Raw genomic sequence first — 19,591 nt, 5'->3', positions numbered from 1 at the left:
TATCAGATCTGCATTAGTCTGTTTTGTACTTCAGTGGTGCAAATAACAAATGTGTAATTTGTACCGAAAAAACCAAATGACACACGATGCACATGGGGCCCCTGAGGGTCTGGGGGCACAGAGCATTTGTCCACTTTACCAAGTTAGAAACAGGACTTGAACAGAGGCTACTGTTGAGGTTATGGACACAAATTCACAACATGGACATCTCTATTATCTTCATGGTATAGAAGAAAAGAAATCCTTCATGGGCAGTTCAATCCGTCATTGAATTTATTGCACCTCAAAGGGCTTACATGCACTGGGGAGGGCCATAGTAAATAAAATAAATTTACAACTAAACAAAAATACAACTTTAATAATTCAGTCATGAAAAATGTTAATAATCTCCCATTATTCTCTCTGAATCATATCAGATTCTCACCACCAGTCACTTATTCAGTCCACTGAAAAGACAACATACAGAGTAAGTGTTACATCAGTCTGATTTACAGCACGGGACTGGGACCTCTGGTGTTACACAGCTGTCCAAGTGCACATCAACATTTTGATTCCATTGTAAGTCTGCAGGAACAGAGGTGCTTTGTGTTAAGATGCTTCTGGGGACAAGATCATGGTTAGGCTGACAGTGGCCTCCTGTGGATTTCCACACTGTGCACATCACTAACAATAAGTACTGTTCAGCTGACAATGAGCTGCAGGTCAGCAATGATCAAATCAACATCTTAAACAAAGGCTGTTCAGAGAGCAGTCAAATGTGATTTTTTTGTTTTGTTTGTCTGCATTTTCAGGTGACCTTTATTAATTTGCTGTAATTTTAATATTGCCATAGCAGCAGTGCAGGCACACACACTTTCATTTTATTCAACAGCACAGAGTGCAACAGGTAAGTGACATGGAACTTAAAGGTACCCTGTGGAGTTTTTTTATCGCTAGTAGCCCTATTAAGCAATATTTTGATAACCAGGCCCCCCATTTTGTATGTAAACGACTTGGGTTTTAAAGTTTTTGAAATAAAGAAGCCTTCTAAAATAGTGCCGTCATGATACTGGAAATTCTAACTTCAATACAACGCCTTGGAAAATATTGATATTTGATACCATTTTTGATACAATGGGGAATTGACTAAAGGGCATAAAATTGAATTTTTTCTTAAAAAATAAATACAACAAGGCTATACCATGATAACAGCAACTTTCTTTTCTTGGTTAGTTGCAGAGAACAGAATACACAGAATAACTGTAGTAAACATTAACAACAAGAGAGAATGAAAAAGAGCAGCTGTTACTGGTGTATCGATACTGTGGATAACGTATTGAAATAACTTAAATATTCAGAATCAATATGTATCGAAAAATCAATGTTTCAGAATTTATGACGAAAAAATCCCTACAGATTAAGGCCAAAGCTTATTTGGTGGGAAACAATGGATGTAAACTGAACTCAATAGGGCACCTTTAAAATCTTACTGATTCTGACTTTTTTGAAGTGTCCTTCCTGCTGGATAAACATGCGAGTTGTCTGGTATCCTTTGAAATCCTTTGTCTTGCTTTGATCTGTCTGAACACAGAGTTTGGTACTGCAATGTAATATCTTACTCTAAATACAAAAACAATCATACCGATAATGAAAGCACAGGCAACAGATATATCCACATGGGTTGTGTCAAAACCGCAGCTAGAAACATGTACAGTTATACTGAGAGAGAGTTTGAGTTTATTTTTGTGACTGAAGGTAACTGAAGCATTTTCTGTGGAAGTAGGTTATAAGATATGTTCTTTCATAGCAATGCCAGCAAATATCGACAGCCGCCTGGAGGATTATTCTAACAGAAACAGAACGTATAAATAACACTGGACAAAAAGACAAATAAAGAAACATAGAAAAATAAGCCACGAGTAACAAAAGAAACAAACAAAAAGGATCACTTGCTGGTCTGGTATGATTCAGAAGCCCATGGAAGTTGTTTCTTCATATACAGTATATTAATCATATAGCAGTATTCATATTTGTTTCCAAATACTTTCAAAAGATGACGGGAAATAGCAGGTTACTCACACGACTTCTTACAATTTCATGTCAGAGTCACATTTATATTTCTCTTCAACAGACATACAGAATAGAGACGTAATCCTCGCCAGAGAAATCTATGTACATCAACGAGGACCTTTCTGTAAACAACACACAACATGGTTCTCCAAAAATCTACTGGGGCTTTGTTTACCACTCTCATCCAATCAGAGTGGGACAAAGAAGAGCTCCTCCCCCTTTGTAAGGAGGCGGGACAAATATGGGATGGTGGGTGGGGCTTAGGACACCAAAGCACATCCATCATTCAACTCAACACTAGAAAGAAATCTAAACACATACGCCTTCACTTTCTTTCACTTACTTCTGTGGACTTTTTTGTCAGGGTTTTGAGTGATTTTGTTTAGACAAAAGATTAGTACATCTACATAAGCACACGCTTGTTTTTTTTTTCTCTTTTTTTCATATATATATTTATATATAATCCGCTATGGTTCACTTTCACAGTTTGTGCTACGACATCACACAGGAGAAGGGTGGGGTGTTGATGGGCGGGATGGAGATAAGAGGCTCTTATAAGGTTGAGTAGCTGAACATCCTGAGATGTTGACAGACACCAGGTAAAAGGTGAGAGGGCCCTGCTCCAGAGAAGAAAGCAGCTGGAAGACAGGAAATAGAGAACATTTCAACATCAGTCAAGTAGTTCTTGTGGTTATCATTTTAAATAGTGCAAAGCAGCACCAGTAGGTAGCCAATAATCTATTGAAATCTAAATAATTCTGAGAATATTCATTTTAAACATTCCACTTGAATGCAAAGTGCACCATCTTACGGGACGCATAGTGCAGCTCAACTGTCACTGCTAGTTTCAGACCGGTGCAGTTGTCATTTTCACAACCAGTGCCCACACTGTGTAAATACTTGCACTCATCTGTGGGCCAGTGGGCATGTGGGTCTTAAAATAAGGTGTATTCAGATGCATTGGTAGCATATTGTTATTTTGAGGCAGCAGAAAGTGATTGCACCCTTGACCAACAAAGACTTGGTCTAAAGTCAGAATGATTTTCAGAAGCTAAAAGTTTAGTTCTGTTTCCTCTCTAAAGTTTATAACTACAGTTTTTAAATTGCTGCTTAAATGTCCCACAATATTTGCTGCAGTGACATTACTGCTCCTACTGCATTACTCTCAGCAGAAAACCACTCGCTTTTCCAATTTGCCAAATCCGCCATGTAAATAGCGCTGCGCCAGGTGCAGGTGCACCTGGCTTTTAAAGGGAATGAGAGATGACATACTGATTGGTTGGATAAATGTTACGTCCAACACCCACCTGTCATTATGGGACTAAATACAAACACGTTGCCCCTTGCGCCTTAGTTTGAGCCCAGATTATGCGCCATATAAGTAGTAAAAGTGGAGTTGGACATGCCCTAAATGCACTCATGCCATGTACTTTAGACCATTTGCTATAGATCAAATGGGCCCTAAGTGTGTAACAAGGTGCACTTTGTAAAAATTACTGAACTTAATTTTTGTGTAATTGAAAGGGTAGCCAGCCAAGATTATATTTTTAAAAAGGACACTGAGAAGTGAGGAGCTTATACTTATTCACTATTTCATGCTATTTGACAGAGCAGCACAGATGGTATAAATTTGTTAAAATCAGAAAAAAGTTGGAAACATGGATCACCAGCTTCATCTGCAGGTGCTGTACCGGGTAGCAGAGTAGACGTAATTGAGTGCAAGAGAGGTTATCAATGTTTTCCAACACTCAAAAAGCACTCCACTTTCCTTCGCAGAGGCACTGTTATATTAAGAAATATTGACTAATCTATGTTGAAGTCATTTCTCAACTCTGCAAACAAATTCTTAGGATTTGGAAACAAGTATCTCTGTAATTTAAACATTGTAGTGGTGCACGAGCCATGTGAACCCTCTGTCCACCAAAGGTATGTTATTTTAGCTCCCATATGGCAGCTAGTGATGTATCAACCACCACAAAGTGAATGTGTCAAAGTCTTTCAGAAGTTGTGACATGCTGTACTGAATATACTAAAAGTACTGCTCTGAGCTCCCACCTGGGGCGTTATAAGAAGTCTTTGAGGTCGAGTTCTGCCAAAGGGTCCTTGGGTTTCTTGGGGCTCTGGCTTGCAGGTCCTGTAGGAAGCTGGGAAAATAGGGGAAAAATGTGATGCATTAAAAACTGGTTTGTGTATGTATAGACACTGTGAGGTTCACTATGTGTGGTTTGTTACCGGTGCTCCTGGTGCAGCGGCTCCGGGTGCAGCTCCAGCCACCCCTGTGAAGGAAGGTCTCATCATGGGCTGTCCCATCATAGGCTGCCCCATCAAGGGTTGCATCATGGGAGCTCCGGGTCCTCCTGCAGGAGGCTGGTAGGACAGGAACAACACAGTAGACTGAGACTTTTAAGGAATAACCGGATTAATCATCACCTGCTTTCAAAATGATCTAGATAGTATGTATGTGTTAACTGTGACAAGGGTTACCCTGCTAACTCAAAAGCCAATAAAGGTTCACTGTTAAAATTTAGATAATTTTCTATACAAGAAAAAAGCTCACCATGCCAAAGCCGGGCTGTGTGCTCATCGGTGGCACCATGGCTGCTACAGGTGCCCCAGGTGCTCCAGGGGCGGCACCAGCCTAGAGAGACAGGAAGAACAAGGTGCATCAAATAGTGACAATAGTAAACAACATTTTTTCTTTTGTCATGTTTATCTTTGTTGTTTGTCACGTCATGAGACTGTGGCAGTAGGCACAGCCCCAAACTCAGTTTGCAGCAAAAGTGCTCATTGGATAGAGTGTGATAGCATGGCGAGGGGCTGCTTTGTCCTTGCTGTTCTTACCATGGGGGCTCCCGGTGTAGCCCAGCTTGTGGGGGCTACATGTGGCATCCAGTTGGCACCTCCTGTCAGCTTCTTCTCACTCTGTGGGTCCCTAAAGGAAATCAAACACAGGACACACCTCAGCCTCTGTGCCACTTGTCCTATCATACTACTAATGCTTGGAGTGGTGACTGCAGACACAGGTTTCCCCACACTCAATTATCAATGTATAATTTAATAAAACCAAACCCCAAAAATGAGCTCAAAACAAAGTACTGGTTAGATACAACTATAAGTCAACAGCGCATATGACAAAATCTGGTGTAACAAGGTCAAAAATCAATTGAGGACATGGTATTTAAAGGGACCCTGATCAGCTGTGAGAATTGTGCACCCTTCCTATGATTAAATAATTTAATGACTTTGAAGACTTTTTTATTTTAAGAAACATATTCATTTCTTTCAAAAATCCACAAACACTGCAGCTCCATTGGAACAATACATATGTGTTTAAGTCTTCACGCATCACACATAGAATTTACATCTATAAACACACACTTACTTTTTCTTTACTCCAAGGTCTAAAGAGGAGAAAGAAAGAGTTACATTTCTATGTAAATATTAAATATTTATAAGAAACAGAATTGACTGAGCTTCCAGACAAGCGAAGCTGCAGTCTACCTCCAATCAGGTTGGCCAGAGATGAGTCCAGGTCTCCTCCGACGGTTTTAGAGGGGGGTGGTGTGGCGGGGGGAGCGGCTGCGATACTTCCCGCTGCGACAGGAGTTCCCATGCTTCCTGCTGTGCTTCCAGCTGTGCTGCCCCCAGTGCTCTGGGGCGTTATGGCGGGCATCAGCAAGTCGCCTAATCCATCAAACACTTGGGGACAGGATGGGAATGGCGGGACATCAGAGAAACAACACAGATTACAAACCTGCAAATCCCTAATCTAGATATAACACAAGCAGAGGGCAGATGTGAGACCAGGCATGGTGAGAGGACAATCCAGCCATGACAGCATCAGTAGTGAGCTGGGCATCACATGCACAATATAGGGCTGTACTGTAAGTATATCTGTGCATTCAAAGGGACATAATTACAGCAACTGCACTCACTTGGCTAGTTGCTTAGCCAGTTTACATAATCACATCTCAGGAATTTAAATACTGGCTGATTTTGGAATAAAACACTGGTTTTGAACCAGGTGTCATCAGGACCAAAGAGTTTACAGGTTTTTATTCCAACCAAGCTCTACAGAGGCACTGTGATGAAAACTGGTGGAAGGTGAATTTACTAAGGTGGTGGCCTCTAACCTTGTCTGATGTACGTCCACAACCCTGTCAGATGAACTTAAGTAACCCTTCATCAACACCACTTGTCAGGTTTTAAATATAGTTATTCATTTGAATTGATTTTTAAGAGGATGCTATTTAACAAGATTATTCATAGCTAACTATTCCAACCATGTATCAATTACTTTTAGCTAACAATTTCAACCACATATACATTACTTTTAGCTAACTATATCAATAATTTATTACTTTCTTTTAGCTAACTATTCCAACCATGTATCCATTAATTTTAGCTAACTATTTCAATAATTTATCACTTTCTTTTAGCTAACTATTCCAACCACGCATCCATTACTTTTAGCTGACTTTCTCAACAATTTTCATTGCTTTTTAGCTAAGTATTTCAATCATTTATCGCCTTCTTTTAGCTAACTATTCCAACCGCGGATCTATTACTTTTAGCTGACTCTATAAATCATTTATCACTTTTTTTTTAGCTAACTATTCCAAGCACGTATCTATTACTTTTAGCTAACTATTTCAATCAGTTATCGCTTTCTTTTAGCTATTTCAACCAAGCATCCATTACTTTTAGCTAACTCTTTCATTTATCACTTTTTTTTAGCTAACTATTCCAACCAAGCACCCATTACTTTTAGCTGACTTTCTCAGCAACTCATTCATTGGTTTTTAGCTACCTATTTCAATCATTTATCGCTTCTTTTACCTAACTATTCCAACCGCATATCTATAACTTTAAGCTAACTCTTTCAATCATTTATCACTTTTTTTAGCTAACTATTCCAACCACGTATCTATTACTTTTAGCTAACTATTTCAATCAGTTGTCGCTTTCTTTTAGCTAACTTTTTCAACAATATATTCACTACGTTTAGCTTACTATTTCAATCATTTATTACTTTTTTTAGCTAACAATTTCACCAATATATCATTACTTTTAGCTAACTATTTAAATCATTCTTTTAGCTAACTATTTCACCATCATTACTTTTAGCTAACTATCATTCTTTTAGCTAACTATTTCAACCATGCATCCATTACTTTTAGCTAACTATTTGAATTATTTATTACTTTCTTTCACCTAACTACTTCAACAATGCATTCCTTTTATCCATTAATGTTACTTTTAGCTAACTCTTTAAATCATTTATTGCCACGTATCATTACTGTTAGCTAACCCTTTCAATCATTTATAACTTTCTTTAAGCTCAACAATGTATCAATTACTTTAAGCTAACTATTTGAATAATTTTTTGCTTTCTTTTAGCTAACTATTCAAACCATATGTCCATTACTTTTTGTTAACTATTTGAATCATTTAATGCTTTCCTTTAGCTAACTCTTTACTGTTAGCTAACCCTTTGAATCATTTATTGCTTTCTTTTAACCAACTATTCTAACCACGCATCTATTACTTTCAGCTAACTCTTTCAGTCGTTTATCACTTTCTTTTAGCTAACTATTTAAACAATTTATCCATTACTTCAAGCTAACTTTCTTAGTAATCCAATACTTCAAGCAAAGACTCTTCAGCTGTTGAGACATCTCTCTACATTTCGTCACTAATTTTCATGCAGGTGTGATAACCAACTAATAAGTGAATATTGTTTTCTACTCAAAGCCTAATTAAAAAAAAAATCTATGTAATCTTTCATACCATCTTGCAACTGCAAAAGTACCCTCTGGGATACAAGTATTCCTGGTTAAGAAACACTGCATTATTGGATATAGTGATAAATTTTATTTGTTGAAGAGGCTTCACAGGTTTAATGAACCACTTGTAAAAAAATACAAAGATATAAAATACATAAAACCTGCAGACTCTGCAGAATAGGGCCTTGATGGCATGTGGTTACTATAAGAGCCACTGCTCCAAAAGACCAAGGGCAAATAAAAATCAATACAGTAGGTTTTGTCTCATGCAGGAGACAATCAGGGGTCAAACTGCAACATGCAAAGACGCAGAAACGAGAGACTCTTCCAAACTGCACATGCTGAAATTTACTGCCGGGTGAAACTCACCAATCACAGATTAGAAGAAGCAAAAAAAGACCCAGCAGAGTGGAAGGGGTGGGGTGGGGGGGTAAAATGGAGCAGAAGAGAGAGGGTGTGCAGCAGAAAGAAAGAAAGAAAGAAAGAAAGATTGCAGAGGGAGGTGGGTGAGCAGGTGGAGAGGTGGAGAAAGCACAGCATTTGTGAAAGTGTGAGAAGTACAAGAGAAGAGATAAAGAAAAATCATTGCGAGAGAGGCAGCAGTGCTGAGGAGTTAAGCAGTCAGCAGAAACGACCGTTGTACGTAAGGAGAACAGTGACAGCAGCACACGTCAGTGTGTCATTCATGCAGTAGTCAAGCTCTCAGCAGGAAGAGATAACTAGGTCATGGTTAATGTAGCTTTAAATGAACCAGGGCAGATAAATGTGCATCAAGCAAATGATCTGTGCAAATATAAACAAAATACTCTTTGAAATTCTCAAATGAAGGCATGGCAATGAGACAGATTTCTAAAATGAAACAAAAAAAGTAAAAAAGTTATTTATAATGTATCATGATCCACTTACTTGAAGCATCAAAGCCACCAGAGGGTGCTGGTGTGGTGGTTGCAGGTTCTGGCACAGTTGGGACTATCGGTGCTGCAGCAGGTACAGGTGGTGTTGGAGCAGTAAGGGAGCCTAGAGCATCAAAACCAGATTCCAGGAGGTCGTTCTGGGCCGGGGCCAAGGCTGGAGCTGGAGCCAAGGCTGGAGCTAGAGCAGGGGCAGCTGTGGGAGCCAGGGTGGGCGACATCAGGCCTGAGGGAGATAACAGACAGGACTGTAACTGTGATATTTTATGTTCTGCTGTTGTCTGACTCACCCTAATTTCATGAGAAACACACATGAAATATGATTACTGACACAACAGAGACATCTTGATAGCAAAATGAAATTTTGGTTATCCCTGTGGGGAAAGTTGATCAGGGCAGCAGCAAATGGTGGCAGTATACAGCACAGACAAACAGGATATAATACAGCACATTACTCAACCATTCACATCACTAGATCTTATTAAAAACAATAACTGTACAACAGTATCCAACCAGGACATAGTAAAGTACACCAAGACAAGAAAATAGATGAAAAAACTGCATCATATGCCAAATGCTCAATCAAATGTTCTGAGTTAAATAAAATAATGAAACAAATCTAAACAAGGAGAAAGCATTCCCTTTTAGTGATAGAAAGTACATTAACTTGTACATTTCAGATTACTAGGGTTGTCAAAATAACGTGTTTATTTCGATAAATAAATCACAGAAAAAGAGACATAAAAGGGGCGGGGAAAAAAAAAATTAATGCTGATTAATCGTATTCCATGGTGCCCTTTGACCCGGTGCGTCACTGAAGGCTACAGTGGCATTGTCACATGGAGGCAGATGGGACAACGCTACTTAGCCCAGTGAATGGAATATTAACATTTAGGAAGCGCCCAGCTGGAACTGTTGATAGGAGCACCGTTCTCTGCATTTTCTGCAGCAAGGAATTTTTGTACCATCAGAGAACTTCAAACTTGAAATTTCACCTCAACGCAAAGCATTTAGCAGCGAAGGCCTGAGCTAGCACAGCCTCTGGTGCATCACTAGTAGCCAGCCTTGTCAAGCCACACTCGACCAGGCGTTCAGATGCAAACTGAGTAAGCCTGCCTGTGACCAACTAACTGAACCCCTTGCAAAATGGATTCCAATGGACTGCAGACCAATGTTGGTGGTAAAATACAGGAGGACCAATTGTGTCCAAAATGCAGCAGCTTCACTATGACACGTCTGCCAAAATTTATTTACAGCAAACATTGATGCATGCAATTAATTAAGATTAATTAATCACAGGGCATCTAATTATTTAGATTCATTTTTTTAATCTATTGATAGCCCAAATGATATCCCCTCTAAATTTCTCAGGTGATTACATTTGAAGTGACAGAAGTTAGAGCGTCTTCATCTTCTCTACTGTGATGTATTCGCCAGTGAAATGGGATATTTGATCAGTGTACAATTACAAAAGGGATTTATATCAAATCCTTCACATTTGATTGGAGCGCTAAAAGTGGACAAGCTTAGAATTAAGCCAGATGTGAAGATACAGCGGACTGCTGGCTCCACACCGATCAGGAGGAGGATAACAAGAAGATGAATGAATTAGATTAATGAATTAAATAGGCTAATTAGACCTAGCCACATTGTTTTGCTGACAGTTGGGTGTGCCATAATAGTGAGGCCCTGATGGTGACAAGCTGACAAGATAGTAGCATCTGTCAGGCAAAGAGAGACAAAGCCTATCACATGGTCCATTTACATTAGTTGCTGCAGCAGTCCACTGTAAAATTAATAATTTATAATAATCTGGAGCTCACACAGATCCCGCTTTTCTCAAGAGAATAAATTCTAGCTCATGGCCTGTAACCACATTATTTTAGGGAATTTAAGACACAATGACGTAGCATGCTGTTGCTAGCTAGTTAACGTAATCATGGCCTTGTGCTGCTAAAAGTTGCAGACTGATTCATGGGTGAATGTTGTGATATTGTTGGTTGAAGTTAGTTGGTACTAGCTTACGTAAGCACATGTCATACTGTATTTTGTCTTCCAGGAGGAAAACATTATACATAAGATTTAAAAAAAAATCATTTGTTTTAATTTTTTTTGGCATATATTGGTGAATTAGTGCAATTGTCCAGGAATGTAATCTAAAAGGGTTCAAAATGCATTTTTCATTTCATCTTAACTTAAACTAACAGAGGCTCAAGGGGGTCAAATTATCCATTGTTTCTCAAGACAGTAGAGATAAATAAAAAAAAATGAATAAAACTTTCTGTAGCACAAGATTTTTATTTTGTTTTTCCTTCCATATATGACCCCTAAGTACTTTAACTTGTATTATTTTCATTTTCCTGATAAGCTGTACCTTCAGTAGAAATTTGAATGCAGGACTTTAACATTTCATGGAATATTTAGATAGAGCGACTAATCACGACCAACAGGTTAGGTGCACGAGGTCCTACATTTACATTTTGCATACTGAAAGTACATTTACAAATGCTGCTGTGCAAGCAAAATGTCTGTCTGCATGCATGACTACACTGTTGGCAATGTCATATTTCTTTTATGTACAAATATGAAAACAGATTAAACTTTTGTAATACTCTAATTCATGAGATACTGCCCACACCACAGTGACAGAAATGAGATGGGCGAGAAATTGGCTATGACATCACTAAAAGGACAAGGTGGACAGACATTTTACAGACATTTCCAGTCCAAATCCACTTTGGGACTGCTGTGTAATAACCAGTCCTGCCAAGTCTGTGTCATTACTAATCTGACAAATGCATCTCCGTAATTTCCTCCTGCATAATTTCTTAATCAGCATAAAACATTTCTGTTAGCCAGTTGCCAGCCAAAAACTTTTTGCAGACATCTTATCAAAATTCCCTGGTACTTTCAGCCTTTATAATTCAACCATAATTTCTATAAAAAATACTTCAGTGTCACCCCATAAAAAGACAGTCAGAGGAAACTCACCTCCCAGCAGATCGTCTCCAGGCCCTCCAGGAGCAGAGCTCTGCTTCTCCTCCACAGGACTGGCAAAGGAATCTGCAGGGCCGTCCAGTTATCCACAATGCAGCATGGAGGGCAGAAAGGGGTGAGAGGTCAGCCCTGGACCACACACTGGGACACAATGGGGGGTAGGAGACAAGATTATCTTATCTTGATTATCTTCTTTGCAAAACTATAACTGAAATCACCAAAGTTAACAAAACGTCAAATGAAGAAGGAAGGTTAGTGTGGACAAAGAAAGATCCCCAGCCCTGATGGGACCTTTCTGTCAGTCTGAAGTCATAATGTATGCACAGTTTTATTTTCATAACATAAACAGTAATAAAATAATTTGAGGCCATGTCATGCCTGCATTTGCTTTATTTGTCCTGGAGTGGGTTTTGGCATAAAATGAGATACTGCATGCCATGTTGGACCCAAGCTAACCAGACCACTCTAAATCCAATCAGATCTCTCTACGGGCAAGCATTGAAGGTTCTGGACAGAAAACCAAGACAGCACCACCACTGCAACATTCTCTCCAAATACAATTTACTAAGCTTCAACAATGTAAGTACATTATCAAACATTTGCTTGGTACGTAAAATAATCAATAATGCCCCCCCCCACTACCACCATTGAAAAAATTCATACTCCCCTGCTCTGAACAGAGAACAAGAGCTTTAAGATCTGTGATGAGAGGAGACTGTAAAATCCCACAAAGAAAGTCATCCTTTGGTCAATCTGCTTTCTCCATCAAGGCCATCGGAGAATGGAATAGACTCCCTAGTGATTTGAAAATCTACAGGAATTATCGCAGTCTCTGCCTTGCCACAAAGAAATGGCTCCTGAGTAAGCAATGTTGCCGACACTAGGTGCTGCTGTCAGATTTCCTGTCTGATTATGTCTCGTTTTGCGTTTCTCTCTTCTGCTGTTTATCTGAGCTCTGTTACAGATATTTCTGTCATATTACCATTGTTGGTATTTAATCATCCCTGCAATCCCGAATTACCATCGTTGGTATTTAGGTTTCTTATTGTTGTACTCTAAACTATAATCAACTCTGTAACTTTTTTTGCTGCTACGAGCACTTTGTCGACTATCAACAACAACTCCAGCACTTTATCTATGCACATTCCTGCCTTGCACTTTATATCAAGAGCTGCTACTTGGACTGCCTTTTAGTGTTTTGTAAGTTGTTCCTCCCTGCACTGTAACAACTTGGTTATTTTAAATGTGGAAATTGTATGTCTGTATTGCCTCTGTGCTGTCCTCTGTTCATCTGTATTTTAGGTTTTCTTTGTTTTTTTTAGACTGTGGTCTGTGTATATTGTAAACTATATGTTGGGACTACAGATGGAAATTAGCAGTTATTGCTAAATCTGGTGCAACCATCTCCTCATCTCTTGTAAATGATTAATGCTATTGCACACTGTCCCTTGATAAACTAAATAAACTAAACTAAACTAAAACAAAATTAAGAGTCTACAGCCATGCTAGCAGCTGTTTGAGGCTGCAAAGCAGTGCTTTAAGCTAAATGCTAATGTCAGCTTAAACTCACAATGACAATGCTAGCATGCTAATGTTTAGCAGGTAAAATGTTTACAGTGTTCACTTTTGGTGTGCTAACATGCTTACATTTGCAAATGTCAACCTCCAAAAAATAATTTTCAGAAAATATATTTATTATTATCATTACAGCGGTGTTACACCCCACTCTCCTGATCCCTGTCGCCCACAAAAATCCTGAGATTTATTTAATAAGAGCAGCACAAGCTTTCCATATAGTTTCCTTTAATATTTTCTATAATAATGGTTAAGCACGCAAATCTGATTTAAATGAAATCTTGCATAAAGACTGTAATGCAATGGGTGCAGCACAAGAAAGTCCAAGCCTGTCCAAGAAGTTTCCTGCGGTGTCCACAGCAAATTTCACTGTAATCCTGTGGTTGTAATGATATTTCACTAAAAACCAAAGATGTCAATCTCATGCCGCAGTCTCGGATTCAACCCCTGGGAACCATAATTGTCTGTACAAAGTTTTGTGCGGCCTAGGTTGAGAAAATGTTGGTCTGGACCAGAGCAATGGACCAAATGACAACTGACACACACTTGACCGTAAGTCCTGGAGGAAAGACATACATCTCTCATTGTTTTTACTCCAGTGCGTTCATTTTCCCAGACAAAATAAAGGTGACTTGAAATTTAAATCTACATTTAGTGGGGGGCAGGGGGGACTCTAGACAGAGACACACACACACAAACACACAGTCTAATTCTCATTTTGGGGAATGTAACTGTTGGCTACTGACTAATGCTGTCTGTTTTATATACACTGGTCACTGTACGCTTACACTGTACACTGGTCACTGGTCACTTAAACAAGAACTTACTGTAACAACTGAGGATGGTAAAAATACCCAGATAAATAAAAAAAAAAATTTCTAATTATTTCTAATAAAATTAGAAAATGCACATTTTAGCAATCTACATGCTGTTGTGAAGAGATATGTATGTGTGTTCTATGGTACAGTACCCAGTAGGTCAATGACAGGTGCCGGCTCTGCTTTGGGTGGAGAGGAGGCCTCTGGGGCGGGAGCTGCAGCAGGAGCGGCAGTGGCAGGAGCTGCAGCAGCAGCAGCAGGAGCCGGAGCTGGAGCTGGGGCTGGAGCTGCAGCTGCAGCTGGAGCTGGAGACTGAAATGTGTCTGAACAGAGAGATGGGCAGAGACAGAAGCAGTAATGTCTTCAATTACTCTCAGGTCTAAACGGCTACATTCCTCAGTCACAGCTTAATCTGTAGGGGAGAACGCTCTGCTCTTGCATTATTATGCCTGTTCTAAAAGGCTAGCAGACATGCAGAGAAGAAGCAGGCATCCCTGCATCTTAACTGTGTATCCACATCCTTGAAGAGCGCACCATTTTGAAGTACAGAACTGGTGTATGCAGACACCAGCACCATGCAAAAAAACACTTAATGATAGTTGAGGCTGGCTGCACTCTTCATGAAAAAGGATGGGAAAACAGTGATGCAGTAACTATAAAGCAGCTTAACTCACCGGTCACGATGTCTCCAACCGGAGCTGGCTCGGGCAAAGGAGAGGGCCCGCGTGAAACAGCAGGAAGGTCTAAATTACCAGCGCAAGCGTGAGGCAGAATACGAGAAAGAAGAAAACCACGGAGGACCGGGAGCAAAGAAAAGTATTAGCGTGGCAGGTAGAAAAAGACACAGCGTAGACAGAAAGCAGCCACAAGACTTGACAAGTGGGTTACATGCACAGTTCTCATACCACTATGGGGGACAAACCAAGACGTGTGGGGAATAAAAAACAGTTGACAGAGAAGTGGAACGTATGGAAACCAGAAGAGATGAAGAGGTTCCACACAAAGAGAAATGGATATCAACTCCTGTACCTGAACCAAAAAGGTCTACGCTAGGAGTGGTAGCAGCTTTGGATTCTGTGGTAGGGCTTTGCTCAGGCATAGAATCAAACATATCTAAGAACAAGGACACACAATCATATGTACATTCAGATTTCCAGTCCAGTGCATACAGAATGATGAGTTAATAAGAGAGATGAGGGAGAGCAGAGAGAGCAGCAGATATTTTGATTATCAAACGGGTAAGTTGCTGTGTATCAGTGCAATGCAAAATGAACCAGTGCAAAAGTTAAAAGGTATACTGCCAAATGTCAAGAATTCCCTATTTGCATCAGTGAATTTCCACGTGTCAAAATGGCTCCAGTCTCCACCGTATTCACTCCACCGCTGGTATGACAACAAGCTCACAGTGATTAGGTTGCTGTGCTGATGTTTCACAGGTAATATTTACCAGATTAATTTCATGAGTTTAGCCCTTTAGCATGCAAACATTTGCTAATTAACACTAGCTGAGCCTCAGGGGAATGTCTGAAGCATAGCAAGCATTTGGTTCAAAACCAAAGTTTGGATAAATTCAAATTTTGACCTGATGACGGTGCTACACGGAAAGTCAGATGCTTCATCCTCTGGAGAATATAAATATCTACAAAGATTTCATGTTAATCAGTACAAAACTTGTTGAGATTTCAATCTGGACCAAAGTGGAGGACTGACCGACATTGCTATCTGCTAACTAAAAACTTCACATGTCCATCTATCAGTTATCTATGCCCACTTATTCTGTGCAGGGTCTTGGGGTCTTTTCAATGGGCAATTTGGAGTCACTAATTCACCAAACCTGCATGTCATGCGTGTGGGATCACACCTGAGCACTCGAAGGAAACCCATAGCATATACAGAAGTTGACATTGAGCAATATTCCCCTTTAACTTAAGTGCATAAGCTACAATACAGCATTCTCAGCTATCAGTATCTAAACTATTGATCACAAGCGGGAGAAGAAAATAATTTTCTCCCCTCTAAGTTTTGGCAGTTAGTTAGTATTAGGTTAATAATCAAAACAAGTTGAGCAACCTCTGGTAATAAAAACAGATATATCAACATGGGAATGTTGGTTCCCAAACAATTAAAAATGGATTTCTTTTTAAAATAGCACACATAATTCATGTCATTGTGGATTACTACTTTCACTATTTCAGTTTTGCAGAGGAAGTCAAGATGCTTGATTAACTTGATTAAATGATCTGTATCTACAGGAAAGGCATCATGGAAAACAGAAAAAACAAATCTGAAATGTAGGGACTGGGCAGGTTATTATCATTGCCACTACTGTCATCATCACCACTAGCAAGAGCAAAACACAGTCATCATCATTATAAATACCATCATCATCATCAGTCATAATGCAGGGCAATGCAGTGAGAGGCATAATGAGAGCGAGAGGACTTTACCACCAAAGATATCTAGAGTCGGAGCGGCTGCAGACTCTGTGGTGGTGGTGTCGGTGGTGGTTGTGGTGGTAGTGGTGGTGGTGGAAGAAGGGGTGGGGGCAGCGGGTGCAGCGATGGGGGCGACGATGGTCGGCGCCTCACTAGAGGTGGGAGGGGTGATGGCGGTGGCCCCCGTGTCGGTGGGCATCATAGCGAACAGGTCCAGCTCTGGAGCAATGTCCCCACTCCCCTCTGTCGTAGCGAAGGGGTCTTCAAGGAGAGCAGCAGGAGGGTGGTGTTGAGGGGTTAGAGGGGGTTATGATTAGAGAAGAAGGGAAGGGGATGGTGGGTGGATGAGGAAGGGGAGGGGGGATTGAGGGTTTGTTAAAGCAACAACACTGTAAAAAGCATATTTGTGAGACAAGATGCCTCTGAAGCTCCAAATCAGGGTTAGGCACAGAGAAAGTAAACTAAGCACACAGTCGCTTATTAACTTCAGAACTGCTTCCACACAAAAGACAGTGGGGAACAATTCTTCAATAACTGACTACAGCTGGTGTCTTAGAACAACTTTTGGTTTGTTGACTGGCCCAATGGCTGATTAGTTTTTCCTTATGAGAGCGTCCATATCATCCACGTGTCCCTGGTACATTGTTGGCTATGTGATAATACCAACATGTTGGCATACATGAGGTTTAATGATACTGGGCCGCTGAAAAAGAATGAAATGACAATAAAAGTAATTAAAGAAACTGGTTTCTACTTGGCTCACCTTTCAACAGACTGAGACCTACAGTGAGCTAGCTACAACGAAATAGCTGAGTGAGATAGCTCAGTGTTAACCAGGTATTACCCAGGCAACAATTAAAATCACGTCAGCTAAATAAACATTTTGAACAGTGGCAATTTAAACTCTCTGATGTGACTGTCTTGTTTTTAACTAAAAAGTTTTACTTTTACCCCTTTCCCACTTAAATTAGCACATGTAAGCAGGTTTGTTAGACACGGGAAATACTGCTAAAAATAGGCTATAGACTCCTTTCTCATCGTCAGTAGACCAGAGCCATGTATGCGCCTCTAATGCAGGTGACCTTGCCTTTCTGTTTTTTTTTTGTCGTTGTGTTACATTTGATGTCCTGGCCAGCCATAAAACTGATTAGTAAACAGCAGAGAGCAGCATGGAGGCCAATGAAAACTTTACTGTGGTTACTTCTTTTTATGTATCGCTTACTTATTCAGTCCCTCTGTCAAACCTGGTGCAGACTTATTTGGAATTTGGCGTTTGAGCACTGCTTGGGCAAAAACCAATGGTATTCTGTGGTGGCGCGTTGTTGCTTTTTGCCAGTAAAGGGGCTAAAATTAGGGTGTTCATCTGGGTGTTGTATTCCCATCACTGCCGATTGGAGCCTGTGGCTACAGCAGAGTCATTTGACCTGAGCGTGAATGTCGACTGTAACCTTTCCCATTATACAAAAGCCAGCTGCAAGTGGTTGTTAGTAGCAGTGGTGCAGTGGAAAAGTGCCCTATGTATTACACCTCTGTTTCTCATTTGGTCTCTAAATTGACTTAGCCTTAGCAAAATTTTGACCTGAATAATTCTTTATACTTGAAATGAATGAAAGGAAAACAAGACTGTAAGGCTACTCATGCTAACCTGCTTATGTTGGACAAGTTTTGTGTGTCAGCTTTCTAACATTGACTAATTATCACAAAACACAAAGTGCAGCTGGAGCTGATGTGAATGTTTTGCAGATCAGAAAACAAAGTATTTGTCAAATTAATATTTTATCCCACTGATGGCGCCACATGAAAAGTCAGGGACTCACCAAAGTCAGTAGGATTCATCCTCTGGTAACCGTGTCTGTAAAAATGTGTTTTCCAGAGATAACATGAAACACTGGAGATGTATGGGACACGTGGGTTATTTAAGAGCCTTCATATGTTGTCATTACTGTAACGGTAAGTTTACCAATAGGATAAGTTTAAAAACCTGGACCTTTCTACACAGGTTAAATATGAGGTCAGGCGTGGGCACAGACTTAAGTTAATGGCGAAGCATGTTAAATAAACTGTAACTGTTTCTGTTACTGCTGTGGTTAGTATGCTAAGTGCAAACTAGGTGTACTGTAAAGCTACAAAAGTACATTACATTTATTTAAAAAAGCTATTTGTGAGAGGGAAAAAAGCATTGACATTACATTGATTGCTCCAGTCATTGTCCTGTCATATATACAAGGCCAAAGAGAGAGACTAAAAGAAGATATTAATAAAGAAAACATTCAAATATTGATGACAATGATTAATATGATGATCATCATTATCAATATCAAGGAGTATCAGTGTTAGGTTATTAAAACAAATGGTATTCATTTGTGGACTACAGTATAGTTAATAGCTGCACTGTGCTTTTTACTGCAGTATTCACTGGGTGAATAATTGGCGGAGAAGAGTAGTTGAGATGAAGAAGGAGAGGGTTCATGACTGGGGCATTAGAGCAGGATTTGGGGTGAGACAGTAGGCCCTGAGGGCACACGTTTGTTCTACTGTCTCCTATGAAAGCAGAAGCAGCTTTGATATAATAAAAGCAACAGCTTTCACATTCACACGTAGCTATATCCATATCCATATCCATATCTACACACACACACACACACACACACACACACACACACACACACACACACTTGCAGGAAAAAGCTGTTTTGTCACCCACCAGATCCACCAAATGCATCAGCAGCAGGGCCCGCAGCCACGGCAGCAGGACCGTCTCCTGGGGAAGGTGCAAACGCATCTAGGGTATTGCAGACGAAACAGCCGGAACGCAAACGCAAAACGTAACACCCAACAGACACATGGATGTAAAGAACAAAAGATGAGTCAACAGATGGAACGGACAGGAAACAAAAATGAGAGGTCAGCATTAGGAAAAAGCAGAGAATACAAGAAATATGCAGCCCAGTCAATGATCTGATCGTAGCATCAGTCACACGACGAGTTTTGAAGGGCTGCATAATGCTGCATTCAGTGAG

General features: G+C 40.0%; 1 protein-coding gene across 1 annotated transcript in view; it reads right to left on the bottom strand.

Moving 5' to 3' along the window:
* Positions 1-254: 254 nt before the first annotated feature.
* Positions 255-19,591, bottom strand: part of snap91a (synaptosome associated protein 91a) — a 66,302-nt gene continuing 46,965 nt past the window's right edge. Inside the window, exons 16-29 of the mRNA XM_049582811.1 lie at positions 19,276-19,353; positions 16,584-16,832; positions 15,166-15,249; positions 14,811-14,879; positions 14,289-14,459; positions 11,738-11,809; positions 8,742-8,972; positions 5,551-5,748; positions 5,432-5,450; positions 4,891-4,981; positions 4,607-4,687; positions 4,282-4,416; positions 4,105-4,193; positions 255-2,687 (exon numbers count right to left, since the gene is read on the bottom strand). Of these exons, the coding sequence (XP_049438768.1) occupies positions 4,113-4,193; positions 4,282-4,416; positions 4,607-4,687; positions 4,891-4,981; positions 5,432-5,450; positions 5,551-5,748; positions 8,742-8,972; positions 11,738-11,809; positions 14,289-14,459; positions 14,811-14,879; positions 15,166-15,249; positions 16,584-16,832; positions 19,276-19,353 (1,559 nt within the window). The 3' untranslated portion in view covers positions 255-2,687; positions 4,105-4,112. The remainder of the gene's footprint in view (positions 2,688-4,104; positions 4,194-4,281; positions 4,417-4,606; positions 4,688-4,890; positions 4,982-5,431; positions 5,451-5,550; positions 5,749-8,741; positions 8,973-11,737; positions 11,810-14,288; positions 14,460-14,810; positions 14,880-15,165; positions 15,250-16,583; positions 16,833-19,275; positions 19,354-19,591) is intronic.

This window comes from Epinephelus fuscoguttatus, linkage group LG8 (assembly GCF_011397635.1).
Source record: "Epinephelus fuscoguttatus linkage group LG8, E.fuscoguttatus.final_Chr_v1".
NCBI lineage: Eukaryota > Metazoa > Chordata > Actinopteri > Perciformes > Serranidae > Epinephelus > Epinephelus fuscoguttatus.
The sequence above is the reverse complement of the archived record's forward strand: the minus strand, read 5'-3'. Positions and strand labels throughout refer to the sequence as shown.